Source organism: Balaenoptera ricei, chromosome X (assembly GCF_028023285.1).
Source record: "Balaenoptera ricei isolate mBalRic1 chromosome X, mBalRic1.hap2, whole genome shotgun sequence".
Lineage (NCBI taxonomy): Eukaryota > Metazoa > Chordata > Mammalia > Artiodactyla > Balaenopteridae > Balaenoptera > Balaenoptera ricei.
In genome coordinates this window covers 93,468,905-93,491,250 of record NC_082660.1, presented here as the reverse complement: position 1 = coordinate 93,491,250, position 22,346 = coordinate 93,468,905, and the positions used below count along the sequence as shown (strand labels likewise).

The following is a 22,346-nucleotide window of genomic DNA, read 5'->3' as shown; positions in this document are numbered from 1 at the left end:
CAAACCAAGCTAAATAAATTAATAGGAAATAAATCATATTAAGCGAACAGGGTTGTCATGATGTACAAAGTAAAATATGATGACCCTTTTTCTGCAAAAGAATATATATCAACATGGGTGTATGAGGGTGATTAAATATGTTAGTGCATTACATACAGAGAAAAATCTGGAAAGTAGGCACCAATAAGTTAAGAGAAACTCTCTTTGTATTATGGTGGCCAAAAGGTAGGGACAGATGGGTGTGGCAATGTAATTTTGGTTTCCAAAAACGCATGTCTGTATTTCTCCATATGTGTTAAACAAAGAGAAGTATTAATTGGTGCCCTAACAAAGTACTGAGATAAAGTTTTGCAAAACTGGTATATCAGCAGCCAAGTCACAAAATAATAGTGTAGAAATACATTTATTGACTTAGACACTAAACAGATTTCTTTGATAATAAATCACTGAGTGTGGATTGTTGAAGACAGAAGATGTTTTTGTTTTATAACTTTGCATTTCTATGCTGTTTCCAGAATGGAAACATTGACTAAAATGTTGAAAATACAAAAAATTGCAAACTGATGACCAATACGCTATCCATATATTCATGGATTCGGAAGCAGATCAAAACAGTTGATTTGACAGTTTTTTGTATGTGTGTGTATTTGTATATGTCTCTTTGTCTCAAATTTCTTTACACCAATTATTCATACACTAACTCATGCAGCTTTCTACTCAGTTCACTTACGGGCCAGATTTCCGGTCCCAGGGCTTGAAGATCCCAGCATGGCCATGAATACAGAAGGATCGCTGCCAGTGTGAAGCCTAGAAATCTTGCCTTTAGGATGAAATTCATTCCCCTCCTCACCAACACCACAGTCCTTTCCATCCCCCATCCTTTGCCAAGCCCCCAGGTCAGACTTTTACACCTGCAGTTCTGACTCTGGTCACCAGGTGGCATCGCTCTCCATTTTCTACACATTTTTCTTTTTCCCCTCAATGGAAGATACATAGTTTTAAAACAGAAGTGAAAAGTTTCCTCAAAGTCTATTGGAAAAAAACAAGTACAGTGTGATCTTAACTTACTTTGAAAAATTCAGATGTGTATAGAAAGACTAAACGGGCGTATGTGTAGTTTCTATCCCGCTTCTCATTAATTTATGAATGTGTACTGTGTGTGTACTATGTGGCAGGAACTGTCAGTCCAATTCCTTATCTGCATCCCAACCTCCCTCTCTTCATCTCCAGACCTGCATAACTGGAAAAGCCCCCAGGAAACAAGATGGATGTTAGTGCCCACCCCATGGAGCCCCATGACCTCAGGCTCCAGTCTAAGCAAGATTAGCCCAAGCTTGACCCTGAGTCCTGGAAACCAGCATGGAAACAGGAAATGATGTAGCTTAGTGGGAGAGGCTATAACTTGGGAAACTGTGGCACCTTCTAACTCAACCCCCCGTCTTTTTGCATAGGACGAATAGGCTATTACCTCCTCCTGACGGGACATCACTCAGAGAGTCAAGGATGAGGTGAACAGTGTTGGTCTCAGTTTTGCTTCTCCTCACAGGCTCCAGCTGGAGGTTTTATTTTCTCTTAGACCTTTGCTCAGTCAGAGTGGTACATTTCAGAACTGGTTTTGTATGTTTTATCCGTGAGAGGGTGGTCCTATCCATTTAGTCATCTGACAGGTCCATTTGAGGTGACATGGAGTTCCTGCTTCATGAAGACCTTCTCTGCCAGTCAGGGGGAGCCTGGATCCATACCCACAAGAGACAGAAAAGAGTAGAGACCGAGCTATCAAGACAAACACAGGACCAAGACTCTGGTCCAAACGCCTAATTCTCTTGACTGAGTGAAATGGTTTTCACATATTTCTCACATGATGGTCACTTCTTTTCTGGGGTCCTCTTACACCTGACGCTCAAATATGATCCCTTTCTCTCTCTCCTGTCCACAAACATATACCCACAATAAATTCCTCTAAAAGCCAGTAGTGAAGAAAAGTTTTCTAAATATGGCTTCAAATCCAGAAGCAATAAGGGAAAACCATAATACACCTGATTTCATTAAAAATTGTGAGGCAGAAAGCATCCCATAAGCAAATTAAACTGAAAAATTACAAATTGGGAAACGTACAGCTTACATCAATGACAAAGGTTATCTACCTTGTAGTAGAAAGATTATGAAAAAGCAAAGGCAAATTAGAACATTCCGAAGGAGAAAGGGCACTAGATACAAAAAGGATTTCCCCAACAATTGTTCCTTAAACATGTTAAAAAGTGTGAAACCTAACTGTGGATTAAGAGATGCAAAGAAAACAAACAGACAAAACACCGAGATGCCTCTTCTCATCATTTACATAAGTCTGTGAAGAAATAGGCAGTCACGTACATTGCTGGTGGTAATGTTAACATGGTATAACTCCTAGCCAGGGGATTTGATACGGTGTTATGAAATTACCAGGGTACTTACCCTTGGAACCAGCAATGTCTCTTCTAAGAATCTATCCCAAAGTAACAATGTAAAAAGGCAAAAAGACATAAACACAAAGCCATTCCTGCTGGAACAATTCATACAGCAGAAGGCAAGAAACAAGACATATCCACCAATAAGGGGCTGGTTGGATAAGCCGTGGTCCATCTACATCTGAGAGGACTGTGCAGCTATAAAAAGCAATGACGACTCCTTCTCTGTACTGCTGTGGAGTCATCTCCGGGATATATTGTTCAGTGATAAAAGCCAGGTGCGGAGAAGTGTGTAGAGCTGCTGCTGTCCAATATGACGGCCACTAGCCTCAAGTAGCTATTTACAGTAAGTTAAATTAAAATTACATGAAATTTAAAAATCAGTTACTCAGTCACAGTTGCCACGCTTTAGGTGCTAAATGTTCAATTCCTGAATAAAACTCAGGTAGTTAATGACTGCTGTGTTGAGCAGCACAGGTACAGAACATTCCCTTCTCCACAGAAGTTTCTGTTGGGTAGCACTGGTGTAGCATATGACAACTTTTACATATGAAAGGGGGAGAAAACAAATGTATGTTATATTTTCTTATACTTTAAGAACCGTACAGTTAATACAAAAGATGATAAAAATGCGTACCTGTAAGGGGACAGAAGAGCAGCCCAGGATGCAAGCCAATGCTGTAAATTCTCTTAAATATGAAACCTAGGTTTACTGGCTCTATGCACTGAAAGGGCAAGAAACAATGACCAACACAGTAGTAATCAGCAACTGTAGTCCCTAGACTGAATTTCCCACTAAAAGGAACCAGGCTTCCTTGGAGAAATGCCTGATTTTTGGTCTAGGTAAGGATTGTACCAGGTGAGTCTGGACTGAACTCTCATACCAGAAATTATATCAAAAAGACTCATAACCTCAGGGCCTCCCATTGGCCAAAGGTAGAACAATTTGAACATCAAAAACATTAATGAGTATCGTGCACTAAAACAAGTCAAATATAGAAACATCTATGACACTCTTAAAAAAAAAGCCAACAAAACCAACTCACTGCTCACCTTTGAGAGTCCTAGGGAAACACCTGGTTTTTGAAAGTGGAAATATTGCCAATGAATTGTATATACACCTTGCCTTTCCTGTGCATGTTATACCTACGCATAGTTGTTGAGGGAAGAATTCTTTTATAAAAGAATTTCCGCTAATACATGCAGAAGTAATTAAAGAATTTGTACATCATGCTTTTGCAACCTTTTATGAAATGTAGCTCTAGGCAGTGATCATTAGAGGCTGCCAAAAAGGGATGTGAAAAGCAGATGGGAAATTTTATAATAGCTGTGTCACTGTGTCTCTGAATTTGCCTTTCCTCACTTGTAAAATGGAAACAATTCTATCCATATTAGACAATTACTGTGAGGAGCAAAAAGTCAATCGGGCAGATGATACATACAGTACTGAATAGGTATGAATAGTCTTATTTCATACCTGACCTTCCTTTAAAGGAGATTCCCTTGATACAATCCAAACAGCATGATTATAAGACAATAATGTGGAAATATTAAATGGAAGGGAAATGTATAAGTTTTCATTACGTATTCACTTCAGTGTCATTTCTCTGTGCTGGAGTCATTTCTCAGATAATTTAGGAAAAAGGGAAACTGACTCTAGCATTTCCATTGGGTGTGTGAAAGAAAACCATTGGTCCATTTCACACTATTTCATATCCTTTCCCATTCCACTTTTAATAATTATGTTAATTTCTTAAGAATAACATGTGTACTCAAATGAACTTATCTATGAAACAGAAACAGACTCACAGACAGAGAACACACTTGTGGTTGCCAAGGGGGAGAGGGGGTGGGGAAGGGACGAATTGGGAGTTTGGAATTATCCGATGCAAACTATTATATATAGAATGGATAAACGACAAGGTCCTACTGTATAGCACAGGAAACTATATTCAATATGCTGTAATAAACCATAATGGAAAAGAATGTAAAAAGGTATATATATGTATAACTGAATCACTTTGCTGTACAGCAGAAACTGACACAACATTGTAAATCAACTATACTTCAATAATAATAATAAAAAAAAAGAATAACATGTACTGTAACCCAGCAAGAATGGGCTTTGCAGAAGAACACTACAGTAAATCACTGGGGGCCAGGCACATCATAGGTTCTTGGGTAAATCGTTTCCCCCGTGCTGGCCATTTTTTTGGATAAAACCTCTCAGATGTAGAGGCTAATGAGATACCATCTGGGAAAGCACTTTTGAGACCTTAGATAGGATAGAAGAAGCTGTTATTTCTACGTAATTACTTTCCAATCTACACTTCAGATATTATCATACTCTGTGTCGAATGAATTCAATAGGCATAAGTCCTTGCATTACTTTGTACTTGAACGGCCATTTGTGAGTAGTCTTAGGGTGGCTGGAACTGAAAAGTTATATATTAGGGCAGGACCTCTGACCCAGAAAGTCATAGGGACTTATCTATTGTGAATGCATGCATTTTTTCTCTCTCATGCATTTTCCACAACATTCCTGGAAGGTAGAGAATAACATATCTTTACATCATGTTGTAGCTGGAGAAACAGTAATGTACAGAGGTTAAGCAACTTGGCTGGGGGGTCATCCTTCTCTTAAGAGGAAAAGCAGAGACTGACACCCTATATGTCCGAGTGCAGACTGCATGATGCTCAGCTGCACATGACACCGTATTCAAATAAGTCTTGCTTTCCTGCTGATCTGTGTCACTTCTGAAATCTATCTTCACTTGCGACGCCAGGCTGATAGTCCTGCTTGTATTTATGCAAGTCGGTGAACATCAATTGTACTTCAATTTCCTGTTCTGTAGAGACAAGGGAATGTGATTAGGTCATTAGTGTTTGAAAGTGAATTCCCAGACAACATAAGGAATATGCACAGTATAATAGAGGGGCTGGTGTTATGCTGAGGATGAATAATTGAAGGAAAAGTCTCCAAATGCGTGAAGGTCAAAAGTTCCTGGATTCATTAATGCATATTGATAAATCAACCTGTGAAAAAGTTGTACTAAGTGCAATCCCCACCAGCAATATCAGACTTTGTAGGATTCCCCCTATGCACACCCACACTGGAAATTCTCAGTAGTTTATTGTTACACTTGAAAAACATGAACATAGAAATTCTCTTATTGTCATCAGATTTAATTGGATAGTAAGGTTATTTAAAAGTATTCCTAGTATGCAGACTATTCTGCTAATCATCATTTGCATTAGTTATTAATGCAAAAAGGTCCAGTGACATCTGCAACCTAACAAACAATGAGTGACGGCCTTATAAGCCAGCAAGTTCTCCTAGGGCTACTGCCTGCATGAAGGCTCCAGGTTGTGTGTGTGTGTGTGTGTGTGTGTGTGTGTGTGTCCTCTGGACTCCTAAGGACAATGTCTATCCCTAGAAAGAGACTGAGAATATCTCTTTGTGATATATGTTGAGTTCAAGTTTAGAGAGGAGCTGGATCTGCTCGTTCTTGAGTCTTTCGAAATGGCACAAGAGTTGGACCACAGCAAGCTTCTGAGCAGACAGTAGTCCCATTCCCCCAGGTGGAAGGCAAGCCTGTCTGTGAACTCACCTGCTCAGGTCAGGGATGGATCTCTCCAGGACATAAGGTGTGGCAGTCTGCCTAAATGCGCTTCTGAACACTGACGTTGAGGGCTCCCATCTTGCAGCCGTCAGTTGCAGAGTCCTGAGAAGCCGCATCCTCTCAGCCACCCACCACCATGGGTTCAGTCATCTGCATGAGGAGCTCTGCACTCAGGGATAAAAATCCTTAAGTTCTTAGCACATCTTTGACACGTCGTGCATCCACCTATTCATCCGTTCATACGTTTAACAGACATTAAGAAGAAACTCTACACTATCCCTTCAGTAAGTTTTAGGCTTCTCCAGAATGGAAACAAGGAAATAAAGTGTGGGAAGGCTGGTGTGGTAAATTCAGATGTTAAATCTAAGAAGAGATAGATCCTTCTCATTAAGATTTCAAGCTGCTCAAGTATCTTATAAATGGTGATTATAGAACATCATTTAATGCTGTGGACCTCTGTCCACATCTCTGGTTACTGACCTCTTTACATATATATTCTGCACTCTGCAACCAAAGATCTACAGTGAATTCTTGATACTCAAGTCACATCCCCCCACCTCCCCTCCAGCTCAGTCTTCATCTCTCATCTAATGGGGACGTCCCTCCACTCCTCCACTGAAATTTATCTTGCCAAAGTCAACAACCACCTTTTTGTCACATTTATACATCATGAGTGTTGAAATGCATGGTCAAATGGAGACAGAGGTTTCTCTTCCCAAGATACAATTAAGTTGCTTGTCTACAGACCAGGATTACATTGCAAACTGATACTGTCAGTTACCTGAAATCTAGAATTGTAAAACACCTTCCATGGAGACCAAGTCAGATAATGGGGAAGTGTGTGCTATAGACAGTAGGCTTTCAAATGAAGTTGAAAATGTCCCCCACATGTCTCATACTTTTGCATCATTGGAAGGGATTTTACAAATAGGTCTACAGCAGGATAACAATGTTTATTAGGGTCGCCTCACTAGACTGTGTCTCACCTGTCTCTTTTTTTTTTTTTCTCAAGGTATTTCCAATTACGGAATGAAATCATCTGAAATTGTAATGTTGTCTCACGTGTTGAGGCGCCATATGGCCCAGCAGTTCCACTTCTAGTTACATACTCAAGAGAAATGAAAACACGTCTACATAGAAACTCGGAGAAAAATATTCATAGTACCATTACTCATAACAGCCAAAAAGTGGAAACAACTCAAATGCCTATCAGTTGATAAATGCACAAGTAAAATTTGGCATAGCCGTACAACAAACTATTATTCAGCCATGAAATGAATGAAGCACTGATACATGTACAACATATATGATCCTTGATACCATTATGCTAAATGAACAAAGTCAAACATAAAAGACCAAATACTATATGATTCAGTTTATAGGGAATGTTCAAAATAGGCAAATCCATAGAGACAGACAGCAAATCAGTGCTTGCCTGGTACTAACTCTGGGTACGGGGGTTTAGTGTTTTCAAGGATTATGGAAGTTTTGGGAACTACAGAAATGCCTAAATTCAAAGATGTTGATGGTTGCATTCATTTACTAAAAATCATCACACTGTACTCTTAAAATGTGTGAACTTTATTGCCTATAAATTTTACCCAAAGAAAGCTGTTTAAAATAAAAAATAAAATAAAATAAAATATGATGTTGGCCTGGTCTTCTTTTGTACCACCATAACAAGCAAATTACATTCAGGACGGACGTAGTTAAGGATGGTGATAGGAGTTGGTTATAAGGATTGCCATCCTGATAATTCCCTACCTTCATTCCTGGGCCTGGATTTAGGAAGGGAGAATGAATGAGAAGCAAGGCCATGAAGGGGTTGAAAGAAACAGAAGGAAATGTGATTGTCAGTGCGCACACACACATGCACCCATACACTGACACACTCACACCATATATATTCATACATCGACCAGGCTGCGTTTTGAATCCTAGGACTCTCACAAGAGAGTGCAATGTGTGCTCAAAGAGGACACGTTCAGCTCATGTGCAAATAGCCACATGAATCCTGAACTGTGCCCTTCAGCGCAGTTAAATGCCATCCACACAGCCTTGACAATGGGGAATATAAGAAACACTGAATTCCAAATGACACGAGGTAGTGAGAATCCATTATGTTACATCCATAGGATGGAGTTCTAGTCAGGCAGCAGAAACGAGTTATAGTGACGACAAGGAGAGAGGATTTGTTGCCTATCAGATTAGCAACGATTCACATTATTTCTAAAGTGTGCAGAAACAGGAATTTTCATATGGTATTGTTAGAAATATAAAACAGTAATAGTTTGTTCAAATAAAATAGTTTTTTCATTGTTTTGAAAGAACACTTCGGGAACTTATAAAAATGCTTACTAAGATATCTGCATGTATATGAACAAGAATGTTAAGCACACTATAGTTTGTAATAGAAAACGTGGTAAAGGAACTATATTTACATCACTAGTACTGGAAAAGTGAATTCTGGAGCATCCATATGCTGCAACAACAGGTCAATATAAAAAAATAAGTGAAATTTTATTGTCAAGTAACTTAAAACGTTATCACAGAAATTCACTTACATGGAAATATGGTCACAATAAGTGCCAAGGTGGGTTACAATGATCATAAATGACAGGGATCCAGTTTTGCTTATATAGGTGTATACCTCTTTATCCAGAGGTCTTTAAAAGTAAAAAAAAAACTTTCTGTTAAAACATAAAAATAAAAATGGTCTTTCTGTTGAAATCACATAGAGCTTTCCACTCAGCATAGAAAGAGGCTGCACTTTCTGTCTAGATACCTCAGTATCCCTGTACCCGGAGTGTGTCCCTTTTCCACCCAGACTTCCAGAAAGCTCTCTGGATTTAGGCCTTTCCCTCCCACCTTCTGGCTCAGCGATGTTCATGCTGCAGTTCAGTCCACTGTCACGAGGTGGCACCATCGTACCTCCATTGTCAAACTTCTCTACAAAGACGTTCATTCAAAGAGCAAAAAAAATACCATCCTCTTCCTCAAAACCCAGCCCATGAACCTATGTACAGAATGATTCTAATTTTGCCTGAAAAACCTGTTAGGTGTAAAAGAAGAGTGTAAAAACATATACTCCGGGTCTTGAATACGAAGACGAAATACCAGGTGGCAGTAGCGTGTTGGCAATGGTCGGCTGTTGAAGGGCTTTGCAGGACTGGTGGGAGGTGGAAGAGAGAATGGGGCTCCAGAGCGGGATCTTGGCGGCTGTGTCCAGTGTCATGGACAGGGTATGACAGACAAGGAGTGGGAAAAGTTCTGGACAGACTCTACGGGGTGGGTGGGGTTGGAGGGTGAATACCCTACTCTCTGGGAGGGACCCCCCCCCCTCTGCAGTGTGGACACTTCAACCTACACTTAGGAGGGAAGGAGATACCTCAATGAACTCGATGTTCTTTTCGGGTCAACAGCAGATGGGACTGCTCTAGTAATACATATAAGTTTCACAAACATAATTAGTGTCTTAGTAAACAAAGCATTCCAAGATCTTCTTATTCTTGGCGTCATGTGCTCATTTTCTTTGTAAAAGAAAAATGGAGGTGGAAGCCACCTGCTGGCCAGATCCAGGATTGCAGCTCTGAGGCTCCGACCAGGGAGCCTGGCAAAGGAGAGTGAGGACGAAGTTTGGGCTCTGGGTTAATGGTTTTAGCCAGTGTTTTCCGGAATTTTTCACTTACTGGTGGCAATTTCTCTGTATCTACCATTTTTCTGGCATATCTAAATCTGAGATAGGAATCAAGCTCTGGTCTGATGTGAAGATAAAGATTGTGGAGTGTACAAGCCATAGGACATACAGAAACACACACACACACACACACACACACACACACATACACACACTGTCAATTCAATTTTAAAATCTACTTTGTTCTATAAAATTGAATATAATGAATGTTTATAGCGTGAAGAATGTATGTGCACACATATGTGCACTATCATCTTCATCGTCAAGAGGGATTTTTGGGTGAGTACCCATGGGGCCACAATATCAGGGGAGTGTAAGAGGCTCACTTCTCAAGCCTTGGAAGCCCATTTTCTCAAAGGGAGGCTGCTCTGTGTCCTCTCCTTAGGGCAAGGGTAACTTCATTTGAATCCTGCCACTTATCTGGAGAGGTGCTGTCGGTTCTATGAGCCTGAGCTTTGTTGTCTATGAAATGGGACTCAGGGTCCTTTTGTCAGGACCATCCCAAGGAGAAAATGAGAAAACCTGCCCAAAGTATATGGCATATTGTGGGACTTCGAGGGCTCTTTAAAAGTCAAGACTCAATAGCAGGGGCTGACTGAGCCTTAGGGCTAAGGCAGGCACTGTGGAAAGGTGTTCTTCATTCTTTCTCCTAATGAGAATATAGATACCTTTATGAAGGAAGCAAATCTCTCTCTGGTATGCCTTGAGTTCAAAGTTTTAAAGACAGAAGGATCTCTAGTTTCTTGGGAGACTCAGAAGCTCCTAAGAGCTGCCCAACATCGTGCCTCTGAGCAGACCCTAATCCAGTTCCCCACGCTGGGAAGACAGATTTGCCTTTGACTCACCTGGTGAGCTCAGTGAGAGGTGGCACCAGGGCAGCAAATTGCGGTGTTTGTCTAACTGCTGCTCCTGGACTACTCTGTATGTTAATATGTTTATAGGAAAATTCTAGACCTGTTTCCCATTCAACTGTGCAGGGGTCCTCAGATCATGTCACACAAGGATTTCAGCCATGTGCTGCCTCCCTGAGAGGCAAAAATCCACAAATTACTACCATTTCTTTGACACACAATTATCCATTCTTCCTATCACTCATAGCTAAATAGATATTGAGCTCAAAAACCCATACTGTTCATTGGAGGCATCCCATTAACTCTAAAGTGGAAATAAGAGGGAAATATGGGGAAATTCTTTCAAAGGTTAAATCTGAGATGACATGACTCCTGCAGTATTAACTTTTATACTTTCAAGGAACTGAAGATGTAAAAAAAAAAAATCCCTCTTTGGACCCCTTTTCCCCATTCAGTCACAGGCCTTCTCTCTCTGTGTGTCTGTCTCTGTTTCTCTCTCTCTCTTTCTCTCTCTCTGTGTCTGTCTCTGTTTCTCTCTCCCTTTCTCCCCCGTCCTTCAAAATCAAAGTTCCAGAAAGCATTTTCTGCATTCCCGGTTAACATTCTTCACTTCCCACTAACCTCTTATGTCACTGCACTATTGAATCTTGCAATGAACGTGCTCTCACCAAGGTCACTAGGTCCAGCTATTTGTATAAATATGTTAATACATGAAAATTGCCTTAATGACCTCCTAAATTACACATGCTATGCAGACTGCTTCTGTTACTTAACAACAAAGCTTTGACAGTTTCCCAGGCTCTGGAGCGTGAGGTACAAACCCAAGCTTTCCTGTTCTCTAACTGTGTAGTCCTAGGCCAAGTTCTCTCTGTCCCTCAGTTTTTCATCTACAACATGGGGTTGAGCAACAGTACCTACCTCATAGGGGTGCCTGGCGCATTAAATGAATCAATACAGTAAAAACCATTAGGAGCTAAAAACTTTAGCCATATTTATTTTTCGTATATACCTTTATTATCATTACTATCCCCACAGGCACACACAAAAAAATAGGATACAGAGTGGTGTTTATTCACAATCAATGACATTTGGGGTATATGGTTAGTGAGTGTGTTTGTTTCCTAGGGCTGCTGTTACTAATTAACAGGAACTTCGTGGCTTAGAACAAGAGAAATGCATTATCCCATAGTTTTAGAGACCAGAAATCTGAAATCAAGGTGTTGGCAGGGTCAAGCTTCCTCTGAAGCTTCCAGAGGAGAATTCATCCTTTCTTCTTCCAGCTTCTGGTGGCTCCTGGCTTCCCTTGGTTTGTGGCAGCATAACTCCTGTCTCTGTCTCTGTCTTCACATGGCCTTCTTCCCTGTGTGTGTGAAATCTTCCTCTTTTCTTTTCTTTTTTTAATTAATTAATTTATTTATTTATGGCTGTGTTGGGTCTACTTTTCTGTGCGAGGGCTTTCTCTAGTTGTGGCAAGCGGGGGCCACTCTTCATCGCGGTGCACGGGCCTCTCACTATCGCAGCCTCCCTTGTTGCGGAGCACAGGCTCCAGACGCGCAGGCTCAGTAATTGTGGCTCATGGGCCCAGTTGCTCCGCGGCATATGGGATCTTCCCAGACCAGGGCTCGAACCCGTGTCCCCTGCATTGGCAGGCAGATTCTCAACCACTGCGCCACCAGGGAAGCCCCCTCCTTTCTTTTATAAGGACATTAGTCATTGGGTTTAGGGACCATCCTAAATCCAATCATCTCTTGAGATCTTTAACTTAATTATATCTGCAAAGACCCTATTTCCAACTAAGGTATGGGGGTGTTACGATTTGGCAATATTGGGGGGCACACAATTCAACCCACTACAGTGAGATGTTATAAAATTAAATGTAAGATGAGATCTTATGATTTGTATGTAAATATATAAATGTATGCATACATGTATAAATATATAATACCTGCATAAGAATAATTCTGGAGGAATATAATGCAGATGAAAACATTAGAAGGGCTTTTCTTTTCTTTTTTTATAAAATATTTATCGGGCTTCCTTGGTGGCGCAGTGGTTGAGAATCTGCCTGCCGACGCGGGGGACACGGGTTCGAGCCCTGGTCTGGGAGGATCCCACATGCCGTGGAGCAACTAGGCCCGTGAGCCACAATTACTGAGCCTGCGCATCTGGAACCTGTGCTCCGCAACAAGAGAGGCCGCGACAGTGAGAGGGCCGCGCACCGCGATGAAGAGTGGCCCCCGCTCGCCGCAACTGGAGAAAGCCCTCGCACGGAAACGAAGACCCAACACAGCCAAATAAATAAATAAATAAATAAATAAAATTTATAAAATATTTATTAATTTATTTAAAATAACAATGATAAAACCATTATATTCAACCCATAAAATTAATAGAAATAACATTTTTATGAAAATAATTATATTTCTAAAATGAAAATAGTAAGAAGAGTAGCATTGTTTTATACTTTGGGCAAATCTCTTTAATGTCTGGTGTAATAGAAGATAGTGGAATTCTCATACCTGCTTCTACAGTCAGACTATTGTTATGTTGCTTTAGTTGAGTCATATAAGAAAATCTAGCCTCACACAAATGTGTAGTTGGAAAAGGGAAAAGTATTTTAACAGCCTTGTTAGATAATTGTGGATTTTCTTCTTCGCTGCTACATGAAAACTCAGCAAGAACTTCCTTCCAAAGAGTTCACTATGGAAAGAGGGGGAAAAGAGTAACTTTACAGTGGGGACAAACACTACCTCAGACAAGTGTGATCAAGGTTAACATCAACAGTGTTAAGTCATATTGATCATATGTGCCCTTGATATGAGCTGATGAAAATAGCACTTGACCTCTGTGGTCTTCCTCCCAAAGCCCACAGTTCCAGTCAAATCATGAGAAAAACATCAGACAAATCCCATTTGAGGGACAGTCTACAAAATAACTGACCAGTATTCCTCAAAACTGTCAGGGTCATCAAAAAGAAGGAAAGTCTGAGAAACTGTCACAGCTAAGAGGAATCTAAGGAGGCATGATGACTAAAGGTAATGTGGTGTCCTGGATGGGATCTCTCTCACATGGCTCTTCAGATGTGCAGTCGGCAACAGCTCCACAGGCTTTATGCAGCCGCAGCTCTCTGCCTTGCACTTTTAGAGTCCTTGGTCTAGTTAAATCGCTTTGTTTCTGAGCCAGCTCATCAAACAACTTATCCATGACAGCCTCCACATCAGCTTCACTTGTGAGATAGTAGAGTTCTCCTGCAGCAGGAAGTTCCTTTTTCTGATCATCTATCCCAGAATCTAGCTGGACCATATTACAGTATTCCAGAAAGAAATACAGCATTGCCCACATACATGCATCCCACTCTCTCATTGCCTCAGAGACCTTCAGGACAGCTACGAATGGTACAAAGTTAGCTCTTTGGAGTCCATTTTTATAGAGATCATCTGGTGGCCAGTTGGATGTTGCCACAACGACGACCCCATTTTTGAACAGGTTTTCAAAAAGCTGTTTCAGAATCATGGCATCAGCAATGTCCGTGACGTGAAATTCATCAAAGCATAAGAGACATGCTTCTTCACTGATTTCTTCAGCTATAGGAGCTATTGGATCGTATGATTTAGCCATGAGTCCTGGTTTCCTTTTTGGCAAACTCTGTTTAAGGCGGTGTATTCTTTTGTGAACATCTAGCATGAAACCATGAAAATGAACCCGTTTTTTCCTCTTCATTTCCACATAAGCATAAAACATGTCCATCACCATTGTCTTCCCTGTACCTTAGAAAAAAAGGCCTTCTGCCTCTATACTGTATCCTTTAAGGTCCTCATGTAATTCCTGCAAACACTGTATGACTCTTCTTTGATGTTCATCGTCCTTTAGCTCACGAGCTTTGATCAGAAAGTCAGAGAGGTCCAGTGGTCCATGGCAAACAGCTAAAGCTGTTGAATAAACCTCTGTAGCAGCAGTTGGAGACGTACTCTCGGGGGTCTGATCGGGGGTCTGAACTGTATAGGCTTTACAAAAGGGGTTTCCAGGGGCGGTGACCGAAGGGGCGAGAGCAACAGCCCAAGCCCTGCACCCAACACATCTTCCTCTCAGCCGGCTCGGCGCTAAGCGCCTAGAAGGGCTTTTCTTCAGATGGTGGGCTTTGAGGTATTATTATTTTATTTCCATTTGTATGTTATCTATTTTTAACTGTAATAAATTCCTATTGCCCTTGCAATTATACAAAATATTAAAAAGGCTGGAGAAACATAAACATTTTCTGCTCCAAGCACAGGAGAGTTATCCACTTTAGTAGGGGAACATCCCTGAGGCACAGGAAGGGAGACAGAATGTTGGAGGAGCCCCTTCCACAATATAACAGGACACAGGTCTCCAAATTCCAAACCACACTGATTAAGATCTGTTGTTTAAACTTTTGCCCAGCTAACTGAGAAAAAACCATGGGACGTTAGTTTTATTTTGCTGTGCCCTGATGAACAGTAAGGTTGAGGGTCTTATCAGATAAGAAGCACTAGTGTACACTAGTTAGATGTGGGGCTCAGCTGCCACCCAGAAATCATATCTTAATCTTGTGACTGGCTAGCACTGCCATCACTGTGCCTCAGTCCCCTGATGGTTAGTCGGGCAACAGGAGCTCCTCCTCATAGGTTGTGATGAGGATTAAATGAGCGAGTACAGGTTTAGCACTTACCACAGTGTGGGGAACTGAGGGAGTCAGCAGTTATAATTAACAGTTCTTATGATTATCATACCTAAATTGACCATTAGTGTTTAAGGTCATTTTATTATTATGTGGGCTTATACTGATTGGCGTGAATTGACCTCCATAATATGATGTTTGTAGAAAAAAAGCAGTGTACAAAACCGTATGTAGGGTATCATCTCATTGCTCATCTTAAAAATGCAGGTTATATTTGCATAACAAAATTTCTGAAAACAAATACACACTCACCTCTTTTTTTTTTTTTTGTATTTAGTATCAATGCTTTATTCCTTGGAAAATAGAGTCGAAATTTCAAATAACACATTATACAGATTATATTAATACTACATACTGCAGATCAAATACATTTCCTTTTCTTAATATTAGATATTATTTAATGACAAGTGTCCCTTAGAAGTTATTTAATATAAGTAGTAAAAATCTGGAATTTCTGACAGATTAAAATAAAAATGATCTAAAACAGGGTGCCTGGTAAATGCACAATGTTTAAATTGGAGGGGGGCAAATTGCCCATGATTGACTGATTGACTGATTGATTGATTTTGTTTAGTAGACTAATACTTGCACTCTTTGAATCTCACTGTGTATATGGATGCATCTAAATAATATACGGTGCTAGATGGAGCCATCTCTGTACATTTTTGCGGCTGGGGGTGTTCAAGTAAAAGGCTTTTAATTAAGGGTTTAGAATTGAAGAGCTCTGTACTTTTTTTTTTCCAATGCATCAACATTTTTATTTTCCTTCCAGTCTTCTTATATATGGATGCATGCTTTCTTTTTTAAACATCTTTATTGAAGTATAATTGCTTTACAATGGACACACTCACCTCTTAAGAGTACTTATCCATGAACAGTATACACCAAGGTTTTCTAATGATTTTTGCTATTTTTATCTCTTCTTGAGATCCCCAAAATAACATGGGGTTCTAGATAGTTTAAGAGAAAGGGACATTTGACTAAATGGGATCACAGACCATTATGGAACAATACTTAATTATCTATTTAACCGAAGTGACAATAAAAGAATTTAAAAGCAAATACAGCAGGATACATAGTTGTGAGCAAAACTTAGCTATTTTAATACTGAGAAGACAGTTTTCTTATGTAGTTAAAGACATGATAAACACAACATGAAGGACAGGAAATTATTTTGGAAAGAGAAAAACTATCCCCTTTCTAGGCAGATTATTTAAAAGGTGCAGAAAAACCTTTCCCAATCTCTTATCAAGAGCAGACCTACAGTCAAAGAAACCCTGTCTTCATAGCAGATGAAAGAAAATTGTTTTATTTTAACATAAATATACTATTGATATTAAAGCTTATCATTTAAACATTTATGGAAGAGTGGCTCAAGATGGGGGGTTAGAAGGATGTGTGCGCACCCCTTCTTGCCAGAGTACCAGAATCACAACTATCTTCTGAATAACCATTGACAGGAAGACGCTGGAACCCACAAAATAAGATACCCCACATCCAAAGACAAAGGAGAAGCCACAATGAGACGGTAGGAGGGGCACAATCATGATAAAATCAAATCCCATAATTGCTGGGTGGGCGACTCACAAACTGGAGAACCATTATACGACAGAAGTTCTCCCACTGGAGTGAAGGCTCTGAGCCACGTGTCAGGCTTCCCAACCTGGGGGCTCAGCAACAGGAGGAGGAATCCCCAGAGAACCGGACTTTGAAGGCCAGCAGGATGTGATTGCAGGACTTCCACAGGACTGGGGGAAACAAGAGACCCCACTCTTGGAGGGCACACACAAAGTCTTATGCGCACCAGGACCCAGGGGAAAGGAGCAGTGACCCCGCAGGAGACTGAACCAAACCTACCTGCTAGTGTTGGAGGGTCTTCTGCAGAGCTGGGGGTGGCTTTGGCTCACCATGGGGACAAGGACACTGACAGCACCACTTCTGGTAAGTACTCATTGGTGTGAACCCTCCCAGAGGCCCCCATTAGCCCCACCAAACAGCTTGCAGGCTCCAGTGCAGGGTCGCCTCAGGCCAAACACCAACATGGAGGGAACACAGCCCTCCCATCAGCAGACAAGTGGATTAAAGTTTTACTGAGCATGCCCTGCCTACCCACCACCAGTTCCACTCATCAGGAAGCTTGCACGAGCCTCTTAGATAGCCTCATCCACCAGAGGGCAGACAGACGAAGCAAGAAGTACTACAATCCTGCAGCCTGCAGAATGAAAACCACAACCACAGAAAGTTAGACAAAATGAAAAGGTGAGGATTATGTCCCAGATGAAGGAACAAGGTAAAACCCCGGAAAAAAAACTAAATGAAGTGGAGATAGGAAACCTTCCAGAAAAAGAATTCAGAATAATGAAAGTGAAGGTGATCCAGGATCTCAGAAAAAGAATGGAGGCAAGGATGGAGAAGATGCAAGAAATGTTTGAAAAAGACCTAGAAGAACTGAAGAACAAACAGAGATGAACAGTACAATAACTGAAATTAAAAATACACTAGAAGGAATTAATAACAGAATAACTGAGGCAGAAGAACAGATAAGTAACCTGGAAGACAGAATGGTGGAAATCACTGCCGTGGAACAGAATAAAGAAAAAAGAGATGAAGACAGCCTAAGAGACCTCTGGGACAACATTAAATGCACCAACATTCGCGTTACAGGGGTCGCAGAAGGAGGAGAGAGAAAGGACCCAAGAAAATATTTGAAGAGATAATAGCTGAAAAATTCCCTAACATGTGAAAGGAAACAGTCAACCAAGTCCAGGAAGCACAGAGTTCCAGCCAGGAAAAACCCAAGGAGGAACACACTGAGGCACATAGTCATCAAATTGACAAAAATTAAAGACAAAGAAACAATACTAAAAGCAACAAGGGAAAAATGACAAATAACATACAAGGGAACTCCCATAAGGTTATCAGCTGATTTCTCAGCAGAAACTCTGCAAGCCAGAAGGGAATGGCACAATATGTTTAAAGCGATGAAAGGGAAGAACCTACAGCCAAAATACGCTACCCAGCAAGGCTCTAATTCAGATTTAATGGAGAAATCACAAGCTTTACAGACAAGCGAAAGCAAAGAGAATTCAGCACCACCAGACCAGCTTTGCAACAAATGCTAAAGGAACTTCTCTAGGTGGGAAAGAGACTAGCAACTTAAAACAACCCTGTACATATATAGACGGCTATATCAAAGCCTCATGGGAACAGCAAACCCCAAAACTACAATAGATACACACACAAAAAAGAAAAAGTAACCCAAACACAACACTAAAGATGGTCATCAAATCACAAGAGAAGGGAACGAAAGAGGAAGGGAAGAAAATGACCTACAAAAAGAAACCCGAAAAAATTAAGAAAATGGCAATAGGAACACACATCTCGATAATTACCTTAAATGTAAATGGATTAAATGCACCAACCAAAAGACACAGACTGGCTTAATGGATACAAAAACAAGACCCGTATATATGCTGTCTACGAGAGACCCACCTCAGACCTAGGGACACATACAGACTGAAAGTGACAGGACGGAAGAAGGTATGCCATGCAAATGGAAATCAAAAGAAAGCTGGAGTCGCAATATTCATCTCAGAAAAAAGTAGACTTTAAAATAAAGACTCTTATAAGAGACAAAGAAGGACACTACATAATGATGAAGAGATCAATCCAAGAAGAAAATATAACAATTGTAAATATATATGCATCCAACATAGGAGCACCACAATATTTAAGGGGAATATTAACAGCAATAAAGGGAGAAATCGACAGTAACACAATAAGAGTGGGGGACTTTAATACCCCACTTTCATCAATGGACAGATCATCCAGACAGAAAATCAATAAGGAAACACAGGTCTTAAATGACACATTAGACCAGATGGACTTAATTGATATTTATAGAGCATTTCATCCAAAAGCAGCAGAATACACATTCTTCTCAAGTGCACGTGGAACATTCTCCAGGACTGATGACATGCTGGGCCACAAAGCAAGCCTCGGTAAATTTAAGAAAATTGAAAATGTATCAAGCATCTTTTCCAGCCACAATGCTATGAGATTAGAAATAAACTACAAGAAAAAAACTATAGAAAACACAAACACGTGGAGGCTAAACAATATGCTACCAGACAAACAATGGTTCACTGAAGAAATCAAAGAGAAAATTAAAAAAATACCTAGAGACAAATGAAAATGAAAACACAATGATCCAAAACCTATGGGATTCAGCAAAGGCCGTTCTAAGAGGAAAGTTTATAGCAATACAATCTTACCTCAGGAAACAAGAAAAATCTCAGATAAACAACCTAACCTTACACCTAAAGCAACTAGAGAAAGAAGAACAAACAAAACCTAAAGCTAGTAGAAGGAAAGAAATCATAAAGATCAGATCAGAAATAAATGAAATAGAGACAAAGAAGACAACAGCAAAGATCAATGAAACTAAAAGCTGGTTCTTTGAAAAGATAAACAAAACTGATAAACCTTTAGCCAGACTCATCAAGAAAAAAAGGGAGAGGACTCAAATCAATAAAATTGGAAATGAAAAAGGAGAAGTTACAACTGACACCACAGAAATACAAAGGACCATAAGAGATTACTACAGGCAACTGTATGCCAATAAAATGGACAACCTGGAAGAAATGCACAAATTCTTAGTAAGGTACAGTCTCCCAAGACTGAACCAGGAAGAAATAGAAAATAGGAACAGACCAATCACAAGCACTGAAATTGAGACTGTGATTAAAAATCTTCCAACAAACAAAAGCCCAGGACCACATGGCTTCACAGGTGGATTCTATCAAACATTTAGAGAAGAGCTAACACCTATCCTTCTCAAACTGTTCCAAAACATTGCAGAGGAAGGAACACTCCCAAACTCATTCAAGTGAGGCCACCATAACCCTGATACCAAAACCCGACAGAGATACCACAAAAAAAAGAAAAGTACTGGCCAATATCACTGATGAACATAGATGCAAAAATCCTCAACACAATACTAGCAATTCGAATCCAACAATACATTAAAAGGTTCATACACCATGATCAGGTGGGATTTATCCCAGGGATGCAAGGATTTTTCAATATCCACAAATCAATCAGTGTGATACACCACATCAACAAATTGAAGAATAAAAACCACATAATCATTTCAATAGATGCAGAAAAAGCTTTTGACAAAATTCAGCACCCATTTATGATAAAAACTCCCCAGAAAGTTGGCATAGAGGGAACATAGCTCAACACAATAAAGGCCTTATATGACAAACCTACAGCTAACATCATACTCGACAGTGAAAAGCTGAAAGCATTTCCTCTTCGATCAGGAACAAGACAAGGATGTCCACTCTCACAACTTTTATTCAGCATAGTTTTTGGAAGTCCTAGCTATGGCAATCAGAGAAGAAAAAGAAATAAAAGGAATCCAAATTGGAAAAGAAGAAGTAAAACTGTCACTGTTTGCAGATGATACTATATATAGAAAATCCTAAAGATGCTACCAGAAAACTACTAGAGCTCATCAATGAATCTGGTAAAGTTGCAGGCTACAAAATTAATACACAGAAAACTGTGGCATTTCTATACACTAACAATGAAAGATCAGAAAGTGAAATTCAAGAAACAATCCCGTTTACCATCACATCAAAAAGAATAAAATACCTAGGAATAAACCTACCTAAGGAGACAAAAGACCTGTACTCCAAAAACTATAAGATGCTGATGGAAAAATCAAAGAAGAGACAAACAGATGGAAGGATGTACCATGTTCCTGGATTTGAAGAATCAATATTGTCAAAATGACTATACTACCCAAGGCAATCTACAGATTCAATGCAATCCCTACCAAATTGCCAATGGCATTTTTTCACAGAACTAGAACAAAAAATCTTAAAATTTGTATGGAGACACAAAAGACCCTGAATAGCCAAAGCAATGTTGAGAAAGAAAAACGGAGCTGGAGGAATCAGGCTCCCTGACTTCAGACTATACTACAAAGTTACAGTCATCAAAACAGTATGGTACTGGCACGAAAATAGAAATATAGATCAATGGAACAGGATAGAAAGCCCAGAAATAAACCCATGCACCTATGGTCAATTAATCTATGACAACGGAGGAAATACTATACGATGGTGGAAAGACAGTCTCTTCAACAAATGTTGCTGGGAAAACTGAAGAGCTACATGTAAAAAAAATAAAATTATATCATTCTTTAACACCATACACAAAAATAAGGTCAAAATGGATTAAAGACTTAAATATGAGACTGGACACTATAAAACTCCTAGAGGAAAACATAGGCAGAACACTCTGTCATAAATTGCAGCAATATCTTTTTCAATTCATCTCCCAGAGTAATGGAAATAAAAAGAAAAATAAACAAATGGGGCCTAATTAAACTCAAAAGCTTTTGCACAGCAAAGGAAACCATAAATAAAACGAAAAGGCAACCCACAGATTGGGAGAAAATGTTTGCAAATGATGTGATCGACAAGGGATTAGTCTCCAAAATATACAAGTAGCTCATGCAGCTTAATATCATCAAAACAAACAACCCAATCAAAAATGGGCAGAACACCTAAATAGACATTTCTTCAAAGAAGACATACAGATTGCCAACAAACACATGAAAAGATGTTCAACATCGCTAAGTTTTACAGAAATGCAAATCAAAACTACAATGAGATATCACCTCACACTAGTCAGAATGGCCATCACCAAAAAGTCTACAAACAATAAATATTGGAGAGGGTGTGGAGAGAAGGGAACCCTCCTACACTGTTGTTGGGAATGTAAATTGGTACAGCCACTATGGAGAACAGTATGGAGGTTCATTAAACAACTAAAAATAGAGCTACCATATGATCTTGCAATCCTACTCCTGAGTATTCATCCAGAGAAAAACATGGTCCGAAAGGATGCACGCACTCCCAATGTTCATTGCAGCACTGTTTACAATAGCCAAGACATAGAAGCAACCTAAATGTCCATCGACACAGGAATGGATAGAGAAGAAGTGGTACATATATACAA

At 39.9% G+C, this 22,346-nt stretch overlaps 1 protein-coding gene across 1 annotated transcript; it reads right to left on the bottom strand.

Moving 5' to 3' along the window:
* Positions 1-13,627: 13,627 nt before the first annotated feature.
* On the bottom strand, positions 13,628-18,138 carry LOC132357147 (AFG1-like ATPase). The gene is given in 2 exon segments (XM_059910438.1): positions 13,628-14,715; positions 18,123-18,138. Coding segments are annotated over 2 exon segments (1,104 nt in total).
* Positions 18,139-22,346: the final 4,208 nt, after the last annotated feature.